At 33.9% G+C, this 16,828-nt stretch overlaps 1 protein-coding gene across 3 annotated transcripts in view; it reads left to right on the top strand.

Moving 5' to 3' along the window:
• LRP12 (LDL receptor related protein 12) overlaps positions 1 to 16,828 on the top strand; it is a 98,079-nt gene that overhangs the window by 55,492 nt on the left and 25,759 nt on the right. Inside the window, exons 2-3 of one of the 3 annotated variants that reach the window (XM_032251541.1) lie at positions 571 to 627; positions 9,348 to 9,377. The exons of 1 other annotated variant lie outside the window; for it this stretch is intronic. In XM_032251541.1, the coding sequence (XP_032107432.1) occupies positions 571 to 627; positions 9,348 to 9,377 (87 nt within the window). The remainder of the gene's footprint in view (positions 1 to 570; positions 628 to 9,347; positions 9,378 to 16,828) is intronic. One more of the 3 variants, XM_032251548.1, reaches the window with a different exon arrangement.

Genomic DNA, 16,828 nt, shown 5'->3' with positions numbered 1-16,828 from the left:
GAGCTGTTATGATGCCAGATCCAACTAATGGGTAGAGAGAGAAACCTTTAGAACTTATGATGTATAAAATACAAAATTTTAAGACAAATACCTGAAGAGACATTGTTTACACCAATTTGAGGGAAATGCAAGATTTTTTTTTTTTAAGTACCAACATGTATGGCCCTAACAGAAATTACACCGTCTTGTGGCTGATTTGGACATGCTTTTAGGGGAATGCTATTTTTAACAAGCTGTGTTCTCTTTTTTCTTGTAGTAGTACTGACTTCCCTTTGGATTACTAATTGATATAATATTCTTACTGGTGTTGATCAGATCTATATATTTGACCTTGATATATAACACTACATTGTTGAGATTTCCAAAATGTTTGTTTTCTTTATTATTATGATTTTGAGCTTCTTAGTATTGTTTTGAAGAAACAATACTAAGAAGTTTATAAGAAACTTTAACTTTAGTTTCTCAGTATTAAACGTAGCTCTCTGTAGTTGTTTCTCTTAAAGGGAGGATCTGAAAAAATTTTATAAATTTTATCTTGGATATTAGTTTATTCATTATGTTTAATTTTAGGAAATGGTGCTCTTGCAGAACATTCTGAAAATGTGCATATTTCAGGAGTGTCAACTGGTAAGTCATTTTTTGTAATGTTTAAATTTCACGCATGACTTATATGGTAAATATTGAAAGCCACCTGGTATCTTACGAAGCGATATTTGGCTATAAAAATTATTACTGCTTTTTGCAGCATGTAATAAGGAATGAAGTAACTGGAACATGGAGAAATTCTTATAAGATAAAACTGATACTTGCATGCCCATGGATTGATTATACTTTTCCAAACAGACTGCATAATTATTTTTTCATACAAACATTGAACCTAGAGAAAAGTTAGCTCAAGTTGAATTAGTATTTTCTTTCCATACAAAGTTATGTGAAATGAAATTTATTGAAATGTGATTTTGAATGCTCTCCCTAGGATTAGAGCCTTAGAAATTAAGCTTTTTGCTTGATTTTTAGATTATAGTACTATTCTACATGAAACTATTGTATTTGAGCACACAGTTTATTTGCTGTTAAAAGCAACTCAATAATACTGTTGTTCATAAAGCTCAGAAATTCATCGTTGAGGCAAATGTATTTTTTATACTCATCTAGGCTTATGTAACTTATAATTACTTTATAACTTTATAATTACTTAAAGACTTCTAACTACTAAAATTTTTATTCTTAGTTGAGTTTCACAGCTCTGTTACTATTTTTGATATGTCAACCACAGTAACTAGGAGAACTAAAATAATTATTTTTGCATGTATTGAAATACATTTTCTTACTGTTCACTTATTATTTCCTTATATTGATAAGTTTTGTGTGGTTAAAAACTGTACTTAATGTATTTATCAACCCGTTGATTGACTTCTTTGTGTCATTTTGTAATTTGATTGGTTCTTTTTCCTCACATGAAGCAAAACCAAAGGTTTGCTCTTTTGTTTTATATCTGACTTTGTATTCAGAAGGTTAATAGATTTAACAAATACTCTAAAGGTTAGTATGAGCTAGTCAAACACATAAACAAGCCTAGTTTCTTGAAAATGTAAAGCAAATGTTTCAGTGCCTGAATTAGTTTTTTTCACCTTTCACTTTTTAAATATGTTCTCAAATGGTATATAATTATATGTATCAAATAGCAATAAGGTTATTTTAAAGATCACCTTCTTCCTTTTTCTTTGCATTTCAGATAGTTAATGAGAATTATAATTACTTTTCCAAGTTGTAACTATAAAGTACATTTGTTTACAAACATTTTAATTTATACAACCAAATGGTTACTATTTAATTCAGTAGTTTTCAAAAGTTTTGGTCTCAGGACACGTTACAAACTTTTAAAAACTACTGAGGCCTGTTTTAGTCTAACTTCTACTGCTACAACAGAATAACCAAAATAAGTGGATGGCTTAAATAACAGACATCAATTTTCTCACAGTTTTGGAAGTCCAAGATCAAAGTGCCGGCAGGTTCTGGTGAGACCTCTTTCCTGGCCTGTAGATGTCCACCTTCTCATTGTGTCTTCACATGGCCTTTTTTCTATGAGTGCTCAGAGAAAGCAAGAAGAGGCTTCTTCTACCTCCTCTTATAAGAACATCAGTCCTATTGTATTAGGGCCCCATCCTTATGACCTCATTTAACCTCATTTACCTCCTTAAAGGCTGTATCTCCAAATACAGTCACATTGGGAGTTAGGACTTCCACATATGGGCTTTGAGGGGGCACACAATTCAGTCTATAACAAGGACTTCAAAGAGTTTTTGTTTATATGGGCTACAGCAACCGATATTTACTATATTTGAAATTAACACTGAGAATTTGTTTTAAAACTCAGTTCAATTAAAAATAACAGTAACCTATTGCATGTTATCATCAATATGTAATATAGTTTTATGAAAAATATATTTTTCAAAAAACATCAATAAGAACAGCATTGTTTTATAATTTTGTAAAGTAATGATTGGCTTAAAAAAAGATAGATTCTCATATCTGTTTCTGCATTCCGTCTTTTGCAACATCATGCTTTGTTTGACATGCTAGAAGACAGACCAGCCTCACAGTGATGTGTAATTGGAAAAGAGAGGAATATTTTAATAGCCTTTTTCAGATAATTGTGAATATTCTTCTGTGATACTATACCAAAATTCAGAAAAAGGTAGTTTTTTTAAGGTTAGTTGCAATGTGGAGTCTGAAACCATATCATTGAGCTTTTGGTGCTCTGTCACATTAAAATCTAAGTGGGTCTTTCTTACCCTTTGAATCCATTTTCTTACCGTGTGTGATTTTATAATGTACATTGATCACATGCAAATGCAGATTTGCTGAGTTATGCAGATTAATACAGAATATTGAGAAATTATGAAAATTTGGAAATTTGGACAGATCCAGTACTATGTTCTGAACTTTGTGTCAACTCATCAAGCGTTAGATAATACTTGTTTTTAGCTGTAGCTTGTAATTAGACTATTATGCTCTTCTTGAGCATTGATAATACCTATAAGTAAATTCCTGTTTGAAAAAAGAAAGCAGTAAAGATGTTTTACATTTTTTAATCTTTTTTTTTCCTTCTGAATTTCAGATACATATTTAGAAGTATGTATTAGTTTGCTAGGGCTACCATAACAAAATGTCCCACACTGGGTAACTTAAACGACGTAAATTTATTTTCTCACGATTTTGCAGGCTAGAATTCTGAGATCCGGGTGTCAGCAGGGTTGGTTTCTTCTGAGTTCTTTCTCTTTGGCTTATAGATGGGTATCTTCTTACTTTCTTCACATAGTCTTCCCTTCGCGTGTGTTGTCCTGATCTCCTCTTCTTATAAGGGCACCGGTCATAGTGGATTAGGACTACACGTATTACCTCATTTTAACTTAATTACCTCTTTAAAGACTCTCTCTCCAAATTCAGTTACATTCTGGTGTACTAGGGTTATACTAAAATATGAGCTTTGGGGGCAACACAGTTCAGCCCATAACAAAATGTATGTTTTAATTACATATATTTATACCTCAGTAAAATATTTCAGAAATGAATAAAACCATATTCATCGCTTATTTTTTCTAAAGTCTCATCTTACGAAATCTTTCTAACATAGAATGAAGAATAATAGATGAAGTCTATTCCACTTATATCATTTAAAAAATAAATAGATTCTATCTCCAAAGGTATGTCTGGGTACAGTGCTGTGATCTCAGTTCACTACAACCTCTGTCTTCCAGGTTCAAGCAATTCTTCTGCCCCAGCCTCCCAAATAGCTGGGACTACAGGTGTGCACCACCACACCTGGCTAATTTTTGTATTTTTAATAGAGACGTGGTTTTACCATCTTGGCCAGGCTGGTCTTGAACTCCTGACCTCAAGTAATCCTCCCACCTTGGCCTCCCAACATGCTGCGATTACAGGCATGAGCCATGGTGCCCACCCTCATTGCATTTTTTCTGTGGCCAGTATGGAGCTATAGATGTAATGTTTAATACAGTATAAGCTTTCTGAAATCCTTGCATCCCCAGTAGAAACTAGGGCTCCCTTCAGTGCTGGTCTAAATGGAGAACCAGCCTTTGGAAGAATGTCAAAATGTAGGACTTGCTTTCTCTTGAGATCAGCAAGCAACAGAAATGGTGAGACACTTCAGTATTCTGTTCTGCCACTTATTTCTGCTCTTCTGCTCTTTTAACCTCTGCTACTCCATTTGCCGGTGCTCAGTGCCCTGCTTGATTGTTGTTTGCACTTTGGAAAGTATATTGACGATTTTAGGAAGAATTTTAATTGCCTACATCTGCTGTTATCAGGTAATTTATTTGCCAAATCAGGACACTTTGAAAGTGAAAGAATACACTGTTTTTCATTACGCTGCACCAGTGACTAAGCCAGGACTGCCCTGGACAAATCAGTCTTTATAGTCACCCTGTCGGCAGTGAATTCAATTCATTTAATACGTATCAAGCACTTGATAGGACCTTGTGCCAAGAAGGGTGGAAGTAAGCAATGAGTAAAATATTCTTATCTCAAGGAACTTATCACTTAATAGCAGAATTAAATGTGTAAACTGTACCTGTAATGTGGTCTTAATGTACTAATTTTTGTACCTTTTTCTTTAATTTAGAACTTTTCTTGGTCCAGAATTTTAAATCTCTCTTGATATATACAGTAGAAAAAGGAGAAAAGACAAATGGCATTTTCATAAATCTAATATATGAAAATCGTTATGACTTATACCATAGAAACTGGCAAGTAATTTAATTGTATACATGAGAGAGTAGAAAGGCCATTTTAATGACTTTTTTAAAAGATGTCTAAATTATGTGTTTCTTTTGGAAATGTTTAAAAATACCAAATTACTGCTCATCTGCTACATAGAATGAAATATATCTTAGGTCAAGTTGATTTTTAACAAGGCCTTGGTACATATTAAACATATTTGATTTTTTGATATATATCTACTTTAAACTGAATTTTACTCTGTAATCTATGATATTGACTTTAATCAGGATATTCTAGAAATAATTTATGTTCTCCTTATTCTTGATTACTTCTAAATCAAGTTTTTTATTTGTTTTCACAAATTCTATTTATTATACAAGTTTCATTAAGCATTTAGGAAAATTAGAGAAAAGCAAAAAGATTAAGAAAATCACTCATTAACCCTACCTTCCTAGAATAATTAATAATAGTATATTAAATTTTTAATTTGTCCTTTTTGTGTACATACCTTAGAAATAATTGTATATGCATTTAAATTATCCCCGGTTTTATCTCCTGGTCTTTCTATTTAACACTTTATAGGGTACATTTTGCTCTTAGTCTTCATATTCATTATTTTAATGCCTGCATAAAATTTCCATCATGTGACTTCATTACAGTGGTTTGTTTCCAGTGGATTTTGCCTGATTTGGATCATGCTCAAGAGACATGTTCATATACAGTTGATGCTTGAACAACATGGCAGCTAGCGGCATCAATTCCCTGCATAGTCGAAAATCCATATACAACTTTTGATTCCCCAAAAGTTTAAGTACTTAATAGCATACTGTTGACTGGAAATCTTAACAATAACATAAACATTCAATTAAGCTTATGTACAGTATATGTATTAAATGCTGTATTCTTTTTCTTTTTTTTTTTTTCTTTCTTTTTTTTTTTTGAGACAGCGTATGGCTTTGTCACCCAGGCTGGAGTGCATTGGCATGATCTCAGCTCACTACAATGTCCACCTCCTGGGCTCAAGCCATCCTTTCACCTCAGCCTCCCAAGTAGCTGGGACTACAGGTGCACACCACCATGCCCGGCCAATTTTTTTTTCGTAGAGACAGGGTTTTGCCATGTTGCCCAGGCTGGTCTCGAACTTGTGAGTGGAAGTGATTTGCCTGCCTCGGCCTCCCAAAGTCCTGATATTACAAGTGTGAGCCGCCTTACCCAGCCTTAAGTGTAGTATTCTTAAAGTAAGCTAGAGAAAAGAAAATGTTATGAAGAAAATCATAAGAGAAAATCCATTTACAGTATGCTACTGTATTTACTGATACCATAAGTTTACATTATCTATTTACAGATGAGTCATCTGTCTGATGAGGTGGGCAACTGCAGTTGCAGATCTCAGTCTACAGTACATATCAAGCAATTCAGCTTTTTCTCGTACTTTTGTTTGCTTTTAGGGAGCACTTGCAACATCACCAGTGGCACTTCGTATGGATCCCATGGTGTTATTTGGGGTTTATGGTATTGCACTAAACACAATGAAAAATACTCGAGAACCACCAGAGATCACATTATACTGTGACACACAATTTACTGGAGAGACCACTGTTCACATGGAGATGATTAGCATCACACAGTGATTTAAGCAGATACTTGCAAATTGAGCTCACCAAAATAGCAATAGGAAGTGGCTACAGAATTATTAATGCCTATAATTAATTTTATTCAGTTGTGACTTAGTACTCATCTTTACACTTCTTAAATGTAAATGGTGCTGTGTGTGGTCTGCAGGTGTTTGAGTAAGTTTTGATAAATTGTAACTCTTTATAATAGGATAATGGATTTTTTATGGTAGTAAATGATAAAATAGACTACTATTTTACATATGTGTGCATTCCTGATATACCTAATTTTTTTCAAAATTTCTAATCTATGTGATTTGTCTGCAAGTTTTTCGAATTGTCACAAATCTCCAAAAAAATTTCCAATGTATTTATTGAAAAAAATCCATATGCAAGTAGACTCACACAATTCAAACCCATTGTTCAAGGATAGATTGTATATCTAGCCTTTTTTATTTCTAAGAATATTTCCTTAGCATACATTTCCAAAAGTAAAATTACTGTATCACAGGTCAAAAATAATTTAATGACTCTAGAAACTTTTTTGACAGATTGCCTTCCAAAAAGGATATACTAATTTACACAGCTGTCTACATTTATTTTCAATATAATCATGTTTTTTTTTTTTTTTTTTTTTTTTTGCTTAACTTTTTTTCTTACTATGTTTCCATTAAAGTCTCAACCTTTTATTTATTTTTCCTGGAATTTTTTTCTTTTAAAGTAATCATGTTTTTTTCTTTTTGATTCATGGCCTGGAGTTGTAACGTTGCAAAGAATAAGAGAATGGGATTTGCTTTTCTTTATAGTTAGGCAAAGACTAGCCTGAAGTTTGTAAAAGATTTTCTGGTTGCTAATAGAAATAGATGCTGGGGCATGCTGCTTTCTCAGGCAGAAGCTTTTTTTACATATGAAGATTAACATGGTATTTCCAATTACCAGTGATACGACTTCCAAATATTCCTACCTTTTGATGATAGCTGAAGTTTCTATCTGAGGTTAGCTTGATTTTGAGTCTACTTTGCATTTGACTTGGAATCTTTTGTCAGGCAAAGCTGACATTTCTGAGAGCTGAGAGAGAATATTTGCTTAGGAAGTTCATTTCTTAATCCTTATTCATATTAACTGAATTAGCAGAGTATACAAAATAGACTTCAGATAGTTTTTAAGTATTGTTTATGCTGTCAGAATTTTATTCCATCAAAATCATCATCCTTTCTTGCTTTTATGTATGTGCATTTTATAGTTTCCACTCTAATATTTGAAGGCCTAGCACATTGCTAATCCTGTATGCCTTTACAACTAATAATTTGGTTGTGGCCTTATAATAGGGACACATTTTCTAAATTGCAATACATTTGCTTTCAGATTTGTTAACAACATTTTGTAATAATGTAGAGCACTAAATTAAAATGGCTTTTGTTTTTAACCACAGCTTTAGGCTTAAATATTATAGCATGGTATATTGAAATTTTCCTTTGAAAGAACATCTGGTCTGATACAACTTTTGTTATTTTAGAATGTTTAAGATCTTCCAAATAAAGAATCTGAAAGGAAATAAAGCTTAAATTGTAATTATCTCTGATAGAAGTTTATGATTATTTTTTAAATATAGAAAAGTTACATGAATAAGTAGCAGATCAAGTGGTCCTTTGCACTTTTCTTATGTAATTTTAATATTATTTTACCATTATTCAATCAGGTACCTGGACCTCTTGTTAAAGTTACTAAGAAGAATTTCACTAGTTCTTTTGACCAGTGTTATAAAAATGTCTTTCACCCATGTTTCAAATGAAGAAAAGAAGGCTTATTACACTTTAGCTGATTAATAATACACTAGGGATTTTAGGATTTCAGAATATAAAAATAGAACATAGTGTGAACCCAAGAAGCTATCCTTCATATGAAGAAAGTGAGTGGGGAATACGAGACACAGTATATTCTTTTTAAAAAAAAAATACACAGCATTACTATAGGACACTAATAATTTTTAAAGTCATTGTCTACCTTTGGAGAATTTACTGCTAAGACACTTAAAAGTTTTAAAGTACAGAACTCCCCTTAAGCTTTGGAAAGGAAACTAATGGTGGTATTATTTCCGTATTATATACTCTATAATTTAATCTTATGGCCAGTGTCTTATTTCAACATCTTTATCTTACATATTTGTAACCTATTTTATATATCAAATATTTATTGAATAATTATGTATTTATAGCAAAATAGTTATACATTATTTATGTTACATTACAGGTTGACTATCCCAAATCTACAAATCCAAAAATTGAAATGCTCCAAAATCCAAAACTTTTTGAGCAATGACATAACGCTCAAAGGAAATGCTCATTGGAGCATTTTAGACTTCAGATTTTTGGTTTGGGATGCTCAACTAGTAAGTATATATCTCTACATATTCCAGAATTTGAAAAAAGTCAAAATACTTCTGGTCCCAAGGACTGTAGATAAGGAATATTTGTTGTGTGTTATAATAAACAATAACCTCAGCATTAGAACAGCGTGTGTGAGTACCAGAACTATACCAGAACAGGTTATATTGTGACAGAGTGTGCAGTGCTTACATGGTAGAAGTGAAGTTCATCTGGATGGATATATCCATTCCATTGAGTGAGCCAAACCTAGTGAAGGTAAAAAGGCAAGTTCTGTTCAAACATTTAATGTTTTCTTTTCTGATCTGTAACTTTGGGAATAATTCTTACAAGTGTGATACCATGTTAGTTATCTGTAATTTTGCGAAGGCATGAATTTGAATTGGATATACTGTGAGACTGTTGTGGAAAAGCCAGTCACTTGGTGGATGAGCAAACTGTACTTGGGTCTCAGTTGACTAATAGCTTTATATAAGTAAGGGGTTGATTTGATCTTAAACTGCAGCAATAGAAATATAGTATCCAGAACCAAGCAGATGATAGTTCTTTACTTCTCATGTTAACATACTCTGGTATTGTTTATTTCTGGGTACCACCCTTGACAAAGGACACAACAACTGGAACATTCCCAGAAGATGTGAGTATACCAAAAACTATGTCAAAGCTGATAGAGATGGGTTACAAAATCATGAACTCCAAGGCCAGTTTGTTAGCTTAAGTGATGATTTCTGCGTTACGTCTGTATGCTTCTAGCCAGAGTCACAGTAACCTTCAAAAATTATTAATTTTTCCCATTCGGGAAATAGAATAGCTTGCTTTAGCATTTTAGTCTTCTGTAGTGCTTAAAATTGGAAAATGTAGGTACCATATCAGTAATTTTTATACCCTTGCAGGAAAAAAAAAAATTGCCCTCATAAGCCCTTTTAAAAAGACATAAAAGGATGAATCTCCTCTATTCATCTTTTATGCATTGTTAGCAAAATCCTAAATTACTCTTAAAGAAATTTCAGGGTGAAGCTGGCTAGATAGTTCCATTTTAGGTGGGTATATTCAGTTTCTTTGCTCTCCTCATCTTTATTCATACTGTGCTATGACCCTGTTTTTTTATTGTTATTATTTTTTCCTCCTGTCTTTATCTATATGTTTTGCCTCTTCTGACTTTATGTTTTATTTTGCTGCCATGTAACACTTGATTATAGTTTGTTTGTTCTGAACATTAGTGACCTTCAAGATGCCAAAGAATTACTTGCCTCGATTACAGCTGATAGCCAAGTAAAATGTTTTGGTTCTTAAAGAATGTCGCTTAGAATAATATGAATAAATATATGGTTGCATTCAGTCTTAAATATGAGTACTAATCCAGAAGAATATTCATTTAAATTATAAACAGCTGGATGTAAGATTTCCTACTTGCCAGAGGCACTTGTGGTTTCTAATAATAGGTCTGAGAGTAATGAGAGTCCTAAGTGGGAGTGATGGGTTAATATAATTTTTTCTGCTTGCCTGATTCTTGGCCTTTTAAATCATAATTAAAACCTTTCCCATCTTAGACTAGTAAATATTGCTATAAGTTGAGCATCCGTAATCTAAAAATCTGAAATTTGAAATGCTCCAGAATCTGAAACTTTAAAAGTGTTGATATGATGCTCACAGGAAATACTCATTGAAGCATTTCAGATTTTGGATGAGGGATGCCCAACCAATATATATATGTAAATATTCCAAATTTTGAAATCCAAAACACTTATGGTCCTAAGCTTTTGGATTAGGGATACTCAACCTATGTTCGAGTGCTAGTAATTATTTCCATACAGGGAGAAGTTCAGTTTTCTAACCTATTTTTTAAAAAAATAATGAAATTTGGAATAATTCTAAGAAAATCTTACTCATGTCCAGTCTCTGTCCCTTTCCAACTCTTTCCATCCTCAGAATGTTGACTGTTCTGCCATTCCCATTATGATGCAGCTTGGCTCAGGTACCAGGGAGTCAGAAAACCCCATTTAAGGAGTCTGGAGGGTCAGAGAAATCAAGACGCTATATAGACAACACACACAGTCAAGATATAGGAAATGGACTTTGGAATCAACATCATTTCTTCCTAGCCGTTGGCTTATGTTTCCTGTTCAAGTTACAGGGCTCAGTTATGTTATACATGACAGTCCAACAGAGGGAAGCTGTAGTACTTTAAGTTATTCTTCTTGCAGATTCTAACAGTTAGTCACTTGCCCTGTATTCTAAGTGGCCCATAGACTGTGCTGAACATGCATGCTTTACAGACTGTCCAATATTAAGTATCTGTCCATTGTTATTTCCTTTGAAATGTCTCCCTTAGACTCCACTTCTTCCCCTTATTGCTATTATTCTACTCCTTGCCCCAAGCATCTTACCCATAATTAACTATATGTATATATGTTCTCTTACCACTAAAAGTAGATTTTAGAATGCTGTTTATGAAATATTTTTAAATTCCAAAGATACTAAGAAGCTGGTCGGTCCTCCCTATAGTTCCTAGATAATATGTAGCAAATAAGAATCAATTTTGAGAAGCTTTAAAACTAGCTGTACTTATTTTTTCTGTGTTATTATAGATCCTGTATCCTTTCTATCCTTGTTAATGTAGGACCAACAGTTCACTTTTCCAGAATAGACCACTTTTGTTATTTAAATGCTATTGAAGCGACTCCCTTTCACTTCCCTGAAAATTTTTCCAGATGCCATAGGGAGTTCATTAGTGGGCAGTAGTTTGCCTTAGTGGTTAAGAATACAGCTTTTATGAAGCCCCTTGCCTGGGTTCCGTCCCAGCTCTGACACAGCTTTTTTGTGACCTTAGGAAAATTACCAAATTTCTCTCTGCCTCCATTTTTTTCCTATCTGTTAAATGGGGATAATAATAATAAATATTAAATGAGAAAAGGAAGTATCTGACAGGTAGTAAGAGTTCAGTAAGTGTTAGGTAATTTTATAACATTATCATCAGCCATGGATCCACCAGCCTGCATACATGCCTCACTTTGATGATACTTATAGTCCTCAGACTTAGAAACCATAAATTTCTGACTTGAAACAGAAATCTTATCCTCAGCACTATGTGTCGTACATACTTAGCCTTTAAGTTTTCAAACTGTTATTATTTTCCTAAATTAACAATAGGCCAGGAGGTATCTTATTTTCATGCTAATCATGTAACTGTATACTCTAAATTTTCCATGTTTTGGTGTCTTTTGTTGTTTGCAGAAGCATAATATTTTCCATGTATTGAATGATTCACTTGTTAACTTTCAGAATAATTCCTACTTTCATTTCATATGGCCATTCAACAGATACCATTTGCTTACCAAATTTTTATTTTGGAGATGATGGGGCTTTGTAAGTACATTTATTTCCATTGGAATCAAATCATTCTTAATAGTTTTCAACACTTGGAATTGCTTTTGTGCTCATCAGCCGTAATAGAATTAATATTATTTATAAGACACTCTATACAGTACTCTGAAAAATGAGATGGCCAAATGACAGTGACCACTGTTACCTATATATGCTATTATGCTTTGCTTATGAACAGTGAGCATGCTCTATCTTCAAACTTTCATAAAGTAAAATGGTACAAAAAGATGAGCTTTTATAATTGTCTTTTAGGTGATCTCTGCCTCACTGGTTTCTCTTCCTTCAGTAACCTTTACAAAATACTTGGATCACATCACTTCCTTTTGTAGTAGGTCTACTGTGGCTTGACTCATGTCTATAAAATTGAATCATTAAATTCTTTTAACTAGTTTAAAGAATGTTTTTTACTGTTTGTCTACCAGCTTCTCTTCTATGAAGGAAATCCTTTGTTTATAGTCAATAACCTTCCCTGTTCTATATTTGTATAATGTAGGTTTTTGATGGGCCTTTTTTACTATTTAATAACACCTCATGTTTAACTGAACATGTGATACTTTGCCTGAAATTACTTGTTATGCATTGTATCATGTAGTACTTTATTATCTGATATGCTGTCATATTAACTGTTATATGCTTCTTGGATTCAGTTAAAAAGCATTTATCATTGCTATAAAATTATAATTTCCATGAGGGCATGAGTTCCCATTATTTCTTTTGTGCCCTTCTTACGAAGTTAGGTGGTCAGAAAACATAACTGATATTTACTTATATTTCAGTTTTGTGATTTATTAAAATCAAAGTCACAAAGTTTTCACATAACTTTTAGTCTCAACTACTTTTTGTCATAAAGTATCAACTCTTGTCAGTTTTGAAAAACCCAGTTCTTCATCTGTGGAACAGGAAATTGTGCTTTTTCTTTGACAGTAGTTCAGTTCTAATTATGACTATCTTATGTATTTTTTCCGTAACATTTTACTTATTTTGAAACTGAAATCTCAAATTGCAAGGCAGTTTATTTGACATTATTTTGAAGTGATCCTCCCTCTTTTCATGTGTCCTCTTAATAGAGGTTGTTTGAGCACTTCTAAGTTTTTAAATAATTGATTTTAAGATAATAAGTATGATGCATTAATCTAGTTTTGAAACCATAGTTTTGTGCTTTTCTGTGGAATTATTAACATAGCATCAGTATAAACATGAAGAGGTCTTCAGTGTTTTTAAAGTTTAATTTTATTTTTATTTTTTTATTTTTTATTTATTTATTTTTTTTTTTTTGAGACAGAGTTTCGGTCTTGTTACCCAGGCTGGAGTGCAATGGCGCGATCTCGGCTCACTGCAACCTCCGCCCCCTGGGTTCAGGCAATTCTCCTGCCTCAGCCTCCTGAGTAGCTGGGATTACAGGCACGTGCCACCACGCCCAGCTAATTTTTTGTAGTTTTAGTAGAGACGGGGTTTCACCATGTTGACCAGGATGGTCTCGATCTCTTGACCTCGTGATCCACCCACCTCGGCCTCCCAAAGTGCTGGGATTACATATTTTTTATTTTTTTAAGACGGGGTTTCACCATGTTGGTCAGGCTGGTCTCCAATTCCCGACCTCAGGTGATCCGCCCGCCTTGGCCTCCAAAGTGCTTGGATTACAGGCGTGAGCCACCATGTCCCGGCCGATGAGTGTTTCTTTATCAGTTAATTTAGCCCTATTTTCTAAACTACACAATGAGATCTTTATATTTTAAACCAGAAAACTAATACCAAAATGTTAAGAACTCCATCAGCGAATATCTACCTATTGATTCTTTAGTTAATTCTCCCTTTCTCAATTGACAGCATACTTGATAGATTTTAAAAGGAGGTATTCAGTTTATCTTTCCATTGGGCTTAACCATTAGCTTTATGATAATGTCATTGTCTTTTTTGTTTTTTTCATTTCAGATGTCCTATACACTAGATCCAGTGTAAATTAAATAGGCTTTTGGGAGCGCTAGTCAGATAACCTATATGTTCCTACTAAGAAGATACTATCCATGTTTGAAAGTTGCTATCTTTTGAATAAACATTTAGGACCTCTTTAATTTGGGGATTTCTATTTCTGAGGTTATGGGAAATTTATAAAAGGTAGAGATGTAGATCGTTATTATCCAAAGTACTTGAATATTTGTTTATATCTAAAGATAACTGACCAAAGTAAATTAGATAGATGATTTTTGCAAAACAAAAAGTTGATACTGGCTGGGTGTGGTAGCTCCCACCTGTAATCCTATACTTTGGGAGGCCAAGGAGAGTGGATTATTTGAGCCCAGGAGTTCAAGACCAGCCTTGGCAACATAGGGAGACCCCATCTCTATAAAGAAAAATTTTAAAAGTAAATTTAAAAAGTTGATACTAGTAATTAAAAGACATATTAAAGAAGCAAAATGAACAGAGAGAATTTCTGGGAAAAGTAGTGTTGGCGTAGATCACTTATGACTACATACCTTTTAAGTACAACCCTAGCAAATAAAATATCAGTCCAAATACGCGCACAGTCAAATGCCTGTGGACATTTACAATTAGAATCAATCTGTATTCTGCAGCCATATATGCATAGGTTTATGCTTCCCCCCCTTAACAATATTTGCTTCTAATAGGGATCAATTTAATCAATAATAAAAAATATACTTCAGGCATATTCCTCATCAATTAAGGTGTTTTGTTTTCATAGCAGTGTGATGTCTTCACATTTCCATGTGCATTTTGCAATTTCCCAAGGTAGCTTAATGTAGAAAAAAGCCAAGCAGTTATTTAAGCCCAAAAATATAACCACATTTTGCAGTTAAGAAAGGCAGCTTCTATAGGGTTTTCATATTTTTTCTTAAACTCTGAAAACTTCTACATCTGGTTATTTCGAATCATTGGCATGCCGGGAATAAGATCTTACACAATTTTGCATTGTACCGACAAGATTCCTTTATTTGCCAATCACGTATAAACTAATTCTTAAGGAAGAATTAGCCAGACCGTAGTTGAAATAACTATGTTTAAGCATTAGAAAAGGTATGAATAGAATGAATATAAGCAAAAGAAGGTCATGCTTGTTGTATTTTAAACTGAGAGTATAGTCAAAATGTAGAAAGACGAAGTTCAAACCACCTAAACCATGTAAAGATTTTGATCTCAAACAAAAAGAGATTTAGTTCCTAAAGTTTTGTGAGTTTGTGTCCAAACCCTATCCTTCCCGTGGCTTTTATCTGTGTCAGGTAAGCAGTTAATCACGACAGAATTTCTCATTCTTTCCAGTGCGTAATGGTACCCAGCAGTTACTAAGTAAACAGTCACATGTCCTCTTTCAGTCACTGTCCTCTTTCTCACTTAGCCTGAACGCAGCCTTAGTTGCCATCTCAGTACAGCATCCTAGACATTACTAGCAACTAATCTGATTTGACTTATCACATAATATTGTTTACTGATAATTTACTATATGCAAGCAGTGTGCCATGTCTTTTACCAAAATAATTGTATGTAGTCCTTGGAACACCCTGTGTACTAGTATTTTAATCCCCATTTACAAGTGAGGAAATAGAGTAAGATTTTTTTTGTTTTGTTTTGTTTTTGGTTTTTTGAGACGGAGTCTTGCTCTGTCGCCCAGGCTGGAGTCAGTAGTGCGATCTCGGCTTATTGCAACCTCCGCTTGCTAGGTTCAAGTAATCCTTCTTTCACAGTCTCCTGAGTAGCTGGGATTACAGGCATGCACCACCACACCCAGCTAATTATTTATTTATTTACTTTTTAGTAGAGATGGGGTTTCACCATATTGGCTAGGCTGATCTCAAGCTCCACCTGCCTCAGCCTCCCGAAGTACTGGGATTACAGGCGTGAGACACTGCGTCTGACCTGAGACTCAGGTTTTATCAAATTTATCAATATTATAATAATAAGTCACCTCAAATCCATAATATAAAATGAGTAACAGTAGTATAAATTTAATAAACTAAGAAAAATGAAATTACAGGTGATAGTAGGTACTGGAGCTGAAGTATTAATGATAAGTTGGAACTGGGAAGTCATTTATAAAGCACTGAAATAATGAAAAAATGGAGGACCCAGAGGAGGTCCATTGGAACGTCAGGGCAGATGTGTAAGAGATAAAACAGGCCTTGGTTCCCTAAGAAGTGGTGAAGGGGCCGGCTCAATTTCTGACTGAAATTTCCAGTGTTAATCTCTGTAAGGCCTAACTTATTTCCTGAAAATTCTTCAAATTATCTGTGGTATTCTTCAGTTTCTTTTTACTTACATACCTGTTCCATCAACCAAATGCTGCCTAAGACAATATAGATTCAGAATATAGGATATTCTGAAATCGGATTTGGGAAATACACAGGTCTGATCATGTTGAATTTGAGGTTAGAATGTCCAGTGGGCATTTGACTATGCAAAGCCTCCGGGTTAAAAATTTTAAACTCATGACAATAGTTGAAATTGTAGAAATGTATGAAATCTTCCATTGAGGGTAAGAAGAGCAGAGGGCTTTGGAATTAACCATGAAACCAGTGTCGGGCTGGCTGGCTGGCCAAGGACAGAGGATCTAGTGCTAGAAAGTTAACACAGAATAGAATTTGAAAGAGAATCAGAAGAGGTGATATCCACAAAATCTGGATAGAATAGTTGCAAGTCTGGGTAGTCGGTGCCAAGTGCTCCAGAAAGATCAGGTACCTTGGGGATGAGAGT

This window comes from Sapajus apella, unplaced genomic scaffold (assembly GCF_009761245.1).
Source record: "Sapajus apella isolate SASKATOON/1434 unplaced genomic scaffold, GSC_monkey_1.0 scaffold3, whole genome shotgun sequence".
NCBI classification, from domain to species: Eukaryota; Metazoa; Chordata; class Mammalia; order Primates; family Cebidae; genus Sapajus; species Sapajus apella.
The sequence above is the reverse complement of the archived record's forward strand: the minus strand, read 5'-3'. Positions and strand labels throughout refer to the sequence as shown.